The sequence below is a fragment of the Aquarana catesbeiana genome, linkage group LG04 (assembly GCF_042186555.1).
Source record: "Aquarana catesbeiana isolate 2022-GZ linkage group LG04, ASM4218655v1, whole genome shotgun sequence".
NCBI lineage: Eukaryota > Metazoa > Chordata > Amphibia > Anura > Ranidae > Aquarana > Aquarana catesbeiana.
This window is the reverse complement of record NC_133327.1, coordinates 273,535,488-273,546,269: the sequence shown is the minus strand read 5'-3', so window position 1 is coordinate 273,546,269 and position 10,782 is coordinate 273,535,488. Positions and strand designations below refer to the sequence as shown.

The window sequence follows — 10,782 nt, the reverse complement described above, 5'->3', positions numbered from 1 at the left end:
GAGAGACAGAGAGAAAGAAAGAGACAGAGAGAAAGAGAGACAGAAAGAGACAGAGACAGAAAGAGACAGAGACAGAAAGAGACAGAGACAGAGAGAAAGAAAGAGACAGAGAGAAAGAAAGAGACAGAAAGAGACAGAGAGAAAGAAAGAGAGAAAGAGACAGAGAGAAAGAAAGAGAGAGAGAAAGAGAGAGACAGAGAGAAAGAAAGAAAGAGAGAGAGGGAGAGGGAGAGAGAAAGAAAGAGAGAGAGAAAGAGAGAGACAGAGAGAAAGAAAGAAAGAAAGAAAGAAAGAAAGAAAGAAAGAAAGAAAGAAAGAAAGAAAGAAAGAAAGAAAGAAAGAAAGAAAGAAAGAAAGAAAGAGAGAGAGGGAGAGAGAGAAAGAGAGAGAGAGAGAGGAGAGAAGTTCTCCTCCTTTCATTCTCTCTCTCCATCTTTCCTTCTCTCTGAGAAGGAAAGAAAGAGGGAGAGAGAAAGAAGGAAAGAAAGAGGGAGAGAGAAAGAAGGAAGGAAAGAGGGAGCGAGAAAGAAGGAAGGAAAGAGGGAAAGGGGAAGAGGGAAAGGGGGAAAGGGGAAGAGGGAAAGGGGAAGAGGGGAAGAGGGAAAGGGGAAGAGGGAAAGGGGAAGAGGGAAAGGGGAAGAAGGCCTTAAAGGGAAAGAGTAGGGGGAGAGGGAAGGAGAGTAGAGGGACTAGGGGAGAGGGCGAGACTGGGAGGGGAGACAGAGACTGGGCTGAGGCTTGGTTGGCAATTGGCATCAGTTGTTTGGAACTTTTAGTATTTGGCTGAGGGTTAAAGTAACCCCTACTTTAAAAAAAAAAAAAAAAATTAAATCTTTTTTTGACAATCTTCAAAAATCAAAATCTCAGTGGCAGACACTGACAGTGACAGTGCTGTGCTATTAACAAAATATATAAAGTTAATAACACTGGTGTGTGGTCACTCAGTGGTGTGGCAGACTAACAGTGGGCTAGGCAAGGGCAGGGGCAGTGGCTGTGGCACTGGCAGACACAACAGTACATCAGCACTTCCTGGATAAAAAAAAATGGGTCACTACAAAGCGCAAGCGCCAAGCAATGCTGCTCAGGATTTGGGAATGTGTAGATTTTTCTGTAAGAACACTAGTTGATCCACATGCTCTGGTTTGAGTGCGCTTCTTTTTGCAGTTACCACATCTCCTGCAGTGGAGAAAACCCGCTCTGCAGACACGCTTGTGCCTGGGATACACAAGTATTGCTTTGACAGCTGGGAAAGGAGGGGAAATATGACCTCATGCTCACACCACCAGTTCAAAGGGTCCTCAGTGAGAGGCAGAGGTGGGGCTTTACAATATTTTTCCATTTCCTCTTCAGCCTTGGCATAGGGGGTCTTAGGTTCTATTGTACCTTCAGTGTCAGTGAAAGACTGTCCCAGCAAACTCATGAGCAGCGATCTGGCCTTTCTTTTGGGAGGAGATGGAGAATGGTTGTCCTCGACGGGTGAACTTTCTTCTTCTTCCAGAGTTTCTTTTCTTCTTGGCAGTGGCACTTGATCCTCCTCCTCATGTGTCCTCCTAGATGTAATCTGTGTTTGAACATAAAAGAATAGGAAAAAAAATAAATAAAACACATTGTCAATTGCCTATGATTCTGATGGGGTGATGAAAAAGCACAGGAAACGGACGGTGCAGTTCCTGCACCGCATCAGACTCAGAAGCGTGGCTTACACTATGTAGCAAGCTGTAGCTAGCTACTAGTTACAGTTCGTTTCAAGAAATATGATAAAATTCAAATCAATTGAATTACCTCCAAGGATGCAGCCTCCTCAGTCACTCCTTTGTATATCTCCAATCTCTCCTCCTCTGTGAGGATAAAAGGCAGTCCCTTAAAGCGAGGATCCAGTGCAGAGGCTGTATGTAGGATCTTCTTCTCTGCCTCACTGCTGTACCTCTTCTGAAGATCTGTTCTGATGGCATTCTTGATCTCATGGATCATGGGTGTGTCTCCCATGGTGTCTGTCATGCTCTGGAGGAGTTGTGCATTTAGAGGGGCAATGAGAGAAACTGTTGGATTGCGCTCTTCTGACATCAGCATGGTTGCATCCTTCATTGGCTTTAATGCACGCACAGCATCCTCTGCATTTGACACATCTGTTTCATTGAGAGTGCAGAGATCGGACTCTCCTCTTCTGACTTCTGGAGACAGCAAGGTGGCACAGACTGCAGGTTGTTGTTCTAAGAACCTCTCGACCATGTCATATGCGCTGTTCCATCTTGTTGGCACATCAGTTATCAGCTTATGATTCTTCAGGCCAAGACATTTCTGTTTCTCTTTTAGACAGTGGCTTGCTCTAGTGCTGCGGTGAAAGAATGTGGATATCCGTCGCACTCTGCCAAGAAGCCTGGAGAGTGTGGCCACTTTCAGCGCTCGCTGGGATGCAAGGTTTAGTGTATGGGCGAAGCATTTCACATGGGGAAATTTGCCAACTTGAGCTGCAACAATCATGTTTGACGCGTTGTCGGTCACAAGCACTACAGATTTATCGGACAGTTGCCATTCTTCCACAACACGAGACAGTAGCTCTGCCAGATGAGCACCTGTGTGAGACTCATAAATGGCTCTCGTTTGCAGCACATGCGACAAGATCTTCCACTCCTTAACGTAATGTGCTGTTATTGTAACATAAGACTCTGTCGTGACTGAAGTCCATGAATCACACGTTATTGCGACTCGACTTGCTTGGCTCATTGACGCAATTATCTGAGCTTTAGTTTCGTGGTAGAGTGCAGGTATAACATTTTCTGTAAAGTGACTTCGTGATGGGATCTTGTAACGCGGCTCTATCGTCTTCAACAGGTAGCGAAACCCAGTGTTCTCCACAACAGAGTAAGGGCGAAGGTCCTTAGCTATGAAAGCTGCTACAGCTTTTGTTATTCTCTTCCCCTTTTCAGAGTTGGGCGGCAAAGTTGAGAGTATTGCATCAATTCTTGGCTGAGCTCGGTCTATTGACTTGGCGGCATTGGTGGTGGTGGTGGTGGCAGGTGTTAGCAGCATCTCTGAGTGAAAACGGCTAGCGTGGTTTCTCATATTAGTAGTATTCCCTAGATATTTAATTTTTGTGTGACAGGCTTTACACACGGTGTATGACTTGTCCAATTCAAGCTTCCCATTTGTTTGTTCATGTTCATAAAAGCCAAAATGTGCCCAGATGTTTGCTTTTAAAAAGCTAGGTGCATTTTTTATCTCTCGGTCTTTTTGGTCTCCTTCTGCCATTTTTTTTTACTAGTCTAGCAGCAGTAGCATGCCATGTAATTGTTGTGACAGGGGTGATGACGAGAATGTTGTCTACTACAAACTCTGTCAGTAAGTATTAAAAGAAGAAGAAGAAAAAAAAAAAAAGTGATTAAACCTAAAGCCTGCCACGAGATCATCACCATAAAAGTGTAACAAGTGTATGTAATTGTATTTGATAATGTTAAACAAATAGTTGCTACAAAATCCTTATTCTACCCCACACGCCGTCACTAGCTACTCGCATCGCAGTCGCACTTAGTTGCTTGTAGTTGCTATCATGCTACTAGTAGTAGTACTAGTAACTATCTTCTATGTGTTAAAAATGTGCCCTGATCTTATCTGTGATCTGTGCTGCTAGCCGGCCGCCATGGTCAGACATCAACTGGCACTGGACTAGTCAGTCATTGGTCAATGGTCATTGAACACGTCACAAACAGCTACAAACAACATATGTCTTGTCCCTGCCCCGCCAAAATCCCCCCCCCCCCCCCCCCAAATGACAACGTATGCCATTTCATTATTTCTAGTTTTATGTATTCATTGTCTTAGTGAATGATTCACATCACAACTTCATTAGTTATCTTGTTTGTTTGTATTATTACGGTTTTGCAGCAACATGTGTGGGGCATTGATGAGCAAAACCATACATCATACAAAAGGTATCAATAAAGATGTGATCAATCACTAAGACAAGACATTGGACATTCAATAGATTACAGATAGGCCTACATAAAATAAACCATAATTAATTAAATGGCATTGGCAATGGCATTGGTCATGGTCACTTAAGCTCACTTTCTTTAACCCTTTCATGACTAAGCCTATTTCTCTGACATTTGGTGTTTTTTACAAGTTAAAATCCATATTTTTTGATAGAACATTACTTAGAAAACCTCCAAACAACATTATATATATTTTTTAGCAGAGAATCTAGAGAATAAAATGGCGATTGTTGCAATATTTTATGTCACACTATATTTAATTTATTGTGCAGCGGTCTTTTAAATGCAACTTTTCTGGGAAAAAAAAAATACTTTCATGAATTTAAAAAAAACAAAACAGCAAAGCTTAAGTTAGCCTAAATTTTTTGTTATGATGTGAAATATGATATCACGCTGAGTAAATAAATACCAAACATGTCATGCTTTAAAATTGTGCACACTCGTAGAATGGTGACAAGTCACAATGTGGTACCTAATAATCTCTAAAGGCGACACTTTAAAAAAAAATAATGGTTATTATTATTACCACCACAGGTTAGAGTTACAGAGGAGGTCTACTGGTCTAGTGCTAGAATTATGATTATTGCTCTCGCTCTGACGATCCCAGCGATACCACATGTGATTTGAGCCGGGTGCAACTTGCCGAGTCAACTTCAAGTTCATATGCGCTTTCTTTGCTGCTGGGCGCTTTTAAAATTATTATTTCTTTTTTCTTATGCATTTAATTTAAGAGGCTAGGGGATGTCATTGTCCACTTCCAGTCCACTCCCGAGTCCCGCTCCTCCAGAATAACAACCAAGCGGCTTTTAGCCACTTTGGTTGTTATCCATGGGAAAGCCGACGGCCCGGCGGTGGCGCCCGCAGTAAAAAACGGTACCACTACCGGAGGGATGATGCCTGCACTGCAGCAGTGCAGCTGTGGGCATCATCCCGGACGGTATAACCCCCTAAAGCCGAGGCCGCAAATGCGTCCGCTCGGCGCAAAGGGGTTAATGTTTAGGAATACAGAATGGCAACTGGCAAGGCAAGCACCCTCATTATTAATATTTTATTATTTACATTTTACATTAATAAATTTGGCATTTGCATTTTTTTTACAATGACAGACAGTCCACACAATGCATTGCATCAGAGATACAGAGAGTTACCTACCTGTGATGATGATTGATGATGGGTCTCTCTCTCCTCCTTTCCTACTGCTGCGCTGCCTGCGACTGCAAGTGGGGACTGGAGTCTGAGGAGTGGACAGGACAGGACATAATGACAAGTTAGTTTAGTGAGTGTACTTCTTCATTAATTTCATAGTGTGCTTGTGATAGTGACACTGACATCTCATGACATGACAGGACACAGTCAGTTACCTACCTGATTAATGATGATGGTACTATAACTGCTGAGTGGCAGACAATGTGGCACTGTGTCTGTCTGTCTGTCTCTGACGACTAGTGTCTGGCACTCACTGGCACTGCTGATCTCCTCTCCTCTCCTGCTGCTGCTGCCTGGAGGACAGGAGGACACACACACTAGGACAAAATCAGTGCGGCCTGGTGGTGGCTAATGGCGGCTAGCTCGGGTCTCCCAGTCCTGTGTCCTGTCTGTGCGTGTCCCCTGAGTGGTGAACGAGGCTGGTCTCCCTCTCCCCCTGTAACAGTACAGCCTGCTGCTCAGCTTTCCACTACTTCACTCACTGACAGTCTGACACTCACACTGTGTGGCGGAGTTCGGGACTCGGAGGAGGTCGGACACGCGTCTCTCTTCTCTCTCCTCTCTCTGAGCTGCGACACAGGCGGGTGACGTCAGCGGGAGGCGGGAGGACGGAGGAAACGGCGCGAAAGCTTCGGCTGCTTTCGGCTCCACTCGGAACGGCGCGAAAGCTTCGGCTGCTTTCGGAGCCAGGGCGGCACGGCGCGACGATGACGTCATCCTTAATAATCGATGCCTTAACGCTACCGCATCGATGCCGCATCGTGGGGGGTCGAATGCCGATGCATCGATTCGGCGATTAATTTCAACAGCCCTAATAGAAACGCAGTCCAAGTGCGTTCCATATGCTTTTCTGCATGCAAATTTTGATGCAGTCCAGTGCATTTTTTTCCCCCTCTTTTTTTTTTTAAACAGGTAAGCCCCCTCTTTTTTTCTTAACATTAACCTCCCTGGCGGTATGATTATTTCGGATTTTAGGTGCTGAAAGCGGTACCATTATTTTGCATGGAAATTTGGCGTTTTATATTGTAGGTCTGTAAATCTTAACAATAACACACTTAAATCTGTCCAAACCAGAGTCTAGTAGATATCCCGGGTATGATAAAGTTTGAAACACAAAAACATAAATTATAATATAATAAATAAAAATAAATAATTAAAAAAAATTTTAAAAAATAGTAATAAAATAAATTTCCCTACAATTCACCATCGCTCAATTCTGCAAGTGTTCTAATTTACTATCGCTGTTTTCTAGCTGGTCTAAAGCCACTTTTGACGTAAAGGGACACTTTTTGGTTGCTATGGACAATCTCCAGTTTCCAGGCAGAAAGAACAGTGTATATCATGTAAAACTGCATGCAGGGCATGGGCCAGAGCACTGGGGACAAAAGGGATGTGAAATCATTTCATACAGTACTGTAATCTGTAAGATTACAGTACTGTATGTGTTATGATTTTGACAGTTTTTTGAATTTGCCGCCAGGCTCCGCCCCCGTGCGTCGCGTCGCTCGCAGGGAACGGAGCCTGGCACGGAGAGGCTTCGGAGGAGGACGGAGCCCTCGGACACTGCGGGGGACATCGCAGGATCCCGGGGACAAGGTAAGTAACGCCGCCCCAGGATCCTGCAATGCGATCCCGAGTGTGGCTCGGGGTTACCGCTAATGGTACTGAATTTTAACCCCGAGCCACACTCGGGAAAACCGCCAGGGAGGTTAAGGGCCAGTTCACATGATAGAAAAGCAGTCTGGATGCGTTCCAGATGCTTTTCTGCATGTGTGTTTTTGACGTGTTTTTGATGCAGCCCAGTGCATTTTTTCCCCTCTTTTCCTTACATTAAAGAAAGACATGGGTGTTCCAGTGTGTTTTTTTGGTGCGTTTAGGTGCGTTCCAGTGCATTTTTGATATGTTTTAACACGTTCCAGTACAGTCCAGTGTGGGAAAAATGCATGTTCTATTTTTATTTTTTTGGAACTGTAAGCACTGGTGTGAACTATGCCACTGAAAATCATAATTCGCACCAGGAATAATTGGCATAGTTCACACTAGGGCTGTTGAAATTAATCGCCGAATCGATGCATCGGCATTCGACCCCCCACGATGCGGCATCGATGCGGTAGCGTTAAGGCATCGATTATTAAGGATGACGTCATCGTCGCGCCGTGCCGCCCTGGCTCCGAAAGCAGCCGAAGCTTTCGCGCCGTTCCGAGTGGAGCCGAAAGCAGCCGAAGCTTTCGCGCCGTTTCCTCCGTCCTCCCGCCTCCCGCTGACGTCACCCGCCTGTGTCGCAGCTCAGAGAGAGGAGAGAGAAGAGAGACGCGTGTCCGACCTCCTCCGAGTCCCGAACTCCGCCACACAGTGTGAGTGTCAGACTGTCAGTGAGTGAAGTAGTGGAAAGCTGAGCAGCAGGCTGTACTGTTACAGGGGGAGAGGGAGACCAGCCTCGTTCACCACTCAGGGGACACGCACAGACAGGACACAGGACTGGGAGACCCGAGCTAGCCGCCATTAGCCACCACCAGGCCGCACTGATTTTGTCCTAGTGTGTGTGTCCTCCTGTCCTCCAGGCAGCAGCAGCAGGAGAGGAGAGGAGATCAGCAGTGCCAGTGAGTGCCAGACACTAGTCGTCAGAGACAGACAGACAGACACAGTGCCACATTGTCTGCCACTCAGCAGTTATAGTACCATCATCATTAATCAGGTAGGTAACTGACTGTGTCCTGTCATGTCATGAGATGTCAGTGTCACTATCACAAGCACACTATGAAATTAATGAAGAAGTACACTCACTAAACTAACTTGTCATTATGTCCTGTCCTGTCCACTCCTCAGACTCCAGTCCCCACTTGCAGTCGCAGGCAGCGCAGCAGTAGGAAAGGAGGAGAGAGAGACCCATCATCAATCATCATCACAGGTAGGTAACTCTCTGTATCTCTGATGCAATGCATTGTGTGGACTGTCTGTCATTGTAAAAAAAATGCAAATGCCAAATTTATTAATGTAAAATGTAAATAATAAAATATTAATAATGAGGGTGCTTGCCTTGCCAGTTGCCATTCTGTATTCCTAAACATTAACCCCTTTGCGCCGAGCGGACGCATTTGCGGCCTCGGCTTTAGGGGGTTATACCGTCCGGGATGATGCCCACAGCTGCACTGCTGCAGTGCAGGCATCATCCCTCCGGTAGTGGTACCGTTTTTTACTGCGGGCGCCACCGCCGGGCCGTCGGCTTTCCCATGGATAACAACCAAAGTGGCTAAAAGCCGCTTGGTTGTTATTCTGGAGGAGCGGGACTCGGGAGTGGACTGGAAGTGGACAATGACATCCCCTAGCCTCTTAAATTAAATGCATAAGAAAAAAGAAATAATAATTTTAAAAGCGCCCAGCAGCAAAGAAAGCGCATATGAACTTGAAGTTGACTCGGCAAGTTGCACCCGGCTCAAATCACATGTGGTATCGCTGGGATCGTCAGAGCGAGAGCAATAATCATAATTCTAGCACTAGACCAGTAGACCTCCTCTGTAACTCTAACCTGTGGTGGTAATAATAATAACCATTATTTTTTTTTAAAGTGTCGCCTTTAGAGATTATTAGGTACCACATTGTGACTTGTCACCATTCTACGAGTGTGCACAATTTTAAAGCATGACATGTTTGGTATTTATTTACTCAGCGTGATATCATATTTCACATCATAACAAAAAATTTAGGCTAACTTAAGCTTTGCTGTTTTGTTTTTTTTAAATTCATGAAAGTATTTTTTTTTTCCCAGAAAAGTTGCATTTAAAAGACCGCTGCACAATAAATTAAATATAGTGTGACATAAAATATTGCAACAATCGCCATTTTATTCTCTAGATTCTCTGCTAAAAAATATATATAATGTTGTTTGGAGGTTTTCTAAGTAATGTTCTATCAAAAAATATGGATTTTAACTTGTAAAAAACACCAAATGTCAGAGAAATAGGCTTAGTCATGAAAGGGTTAAAGAAAGTGAGCTTAAGTGACCATGACCAATGCCATTGCCAATGCCATTTAATTAATTATGGTTTATTTTATGTAGGCCTATCTGTAATCTATTGAATGTCCAATGTCTTGTCTTAGTGATTGATCACATCTTTATTGATACCTTTTGTATGATGTATGGTTTTGCTCATCAATGCCCCACACATGTTGCTGCAAAACCGTAATAATACAAACAAACAAGATAACTAATGAAGTTGTGATGTGAATCATTCACTAAGACAATGAATACATAAAACTAGAAATAATGAAATGGCATACGTTGTCATTTGGGGGGGGGGGGGGGGGGATTTTGGCGGGGCAGGGACAAGACATATGTTGTTTGTAGCTGTTTGTGACGTGTTCAATGACCATTGACCAATGACTGACTAGTCCAGTGCCAGTTGATGTCTGACCATGGCGGCCGGCTAGCAGCACAGATCACAGATAAGATCAGGGCACATTTTTAACACATAGAAGATAGTTACTAGTACTACTACTAGTAGCATGATAGCAACTACAAGCAACTAAGTGCGACTGCGATGCGAGTAGCTAGTGACGGCGTGTGGGGTAGAATAAGGATTTTGTAGCAACTATTTGTTTAACATTATCAAATACAATTACATACACTTGTTACACTTTTATGGTGATGATCTCGTGGCAGGCTTTAGGTTTAATCACTTTTTTTTTTTTTCTTCTTCTTCTTTTAATACTTACTGACAGAGTTTGTAGTAGACAACATTCTCGTCATCACCCCTGTCACAACAATTACATGGCATGCTACTGCTGCTAGACTAGTAAAAAAAAATGGCAGAAGGAGACCAAAAAGACCGAGAGATAAAAAATGCACCTAGCTTTTTAAAAGCAAACATCTGGGCACATTTTGGCTTTTATGAACATGAACAAACAAATGGGAAGCTTGAATTGGACAAGTCATACACCGTGTGTAAAGCCTGTCACACAAAAATTAAATATCTAGGGAATACTACTAATATGAGAAACCACGCTAGCCGTTTTCACTCAGAGATGCTGCTAACACCTGCCACCACCACCACCACCAATGCCGCCAAGTCAATAGACCGAGCTCAGCCAAGAATTGATGCAATACTCTCAACTTTGCCGCCCAACTCTGAAAAGGGGAAGAGAATAACAAAAGCTGTAGCAGCTTTCATAGCTAAGGACCTTCGCCCTTACTCTGTTGTGGAGAACACTGGGTTTCGCTACCTGTTGAAGACGATAGAGCCGCGTTACAAGATCCCATCACGAAGTCACTTTACAGAAAATGTTATACCTGCACTCTACCACGAAACTAAAGCTCAGATAATTGCGTCAATGAGCCAAGCAAGTCGAGTCGCAATAACGTGTGATTCATGGACTTCAGTCACGACAGAGTCTTATGTTACAATAACAGCACATTACGTTAAGGAGTGGAAGATCTTGTCGCATGTGCTGCAAACGAGAGCCATTTATGAGTCTCACACAGGTGCTCATCTGGCAGAGCTACTGTCTCGTGTTGTGGAAGAATGGCAACTGTCCGATAAATCTGTAGTGCTTGTGACCGACAACGCGTCAAACATGATTGTTGCAG

The 10,782-nt window shown here is 44.1% G+C and overlaps 2 protein-coding genes across 2 annotated transcripts in view; one reads left to right on the top strand and one right to left on the bottom strand.

Annotated features, from left to right (window-relative positions):
• Window positions 1-1,081: 1,081 nt before the first annotated feature.
• On the bottom strand, window positions 1,082-3,249 carry LOC141141231 (E3 SUMO-protein ligase ZBED1-like). Its single transcript, XM_073628917.1, has 2 exons — window positions 1,783-3,249; window positions 1,082-1,561 (listed from the first exon to the last, which is right to left on the bottom strand). Exons 1-2 carry the CDS (start codon window positions 3,247-3,249, stop codon window positions 1,082-1,084), a joined length of 1,947 nt encoding a protein of 648 aa, XP_073485018.1.
• A 6,699-nt stretch (window positions 3,250-9,948) lies between these two features.
• The window catches only part of LOC141139944 (E3 SUMO-protein ligase ZBED1-like), a 2,221-nt gene continuing 1,387 nt past the window's right edge, over window positions 9,949-10,782 (top strand). Inside the window, exon 1 of the mRNA XM_073626572.1 lies at window positions 9,949-10,782. This exon is cut by the window's right edge and continues 686 nt beyond it. Within this exon, the coding sequence (XP_073482673.1) occupies window positions 10,002-10,782 (781 nt within the window). The 5' untranslated portion in view covers window positions 9,949-10,001.

Coding starts and splice junctions, on each gene's coding strand:
- LOC141141231 (XM_073628917.1), bottom strand. CDS start 3,249: ATGGCAGAAGGAGACCAAAAAGACCGAGAGATAAAAAATGCACCTAGC. Junction 1,562..1,782: donor AGGAGGCTGCATCCTTGGAG/GTAATTCAATTG, acceptor GTTCAAACACAG/ATTACATCTAGGAGGACACA.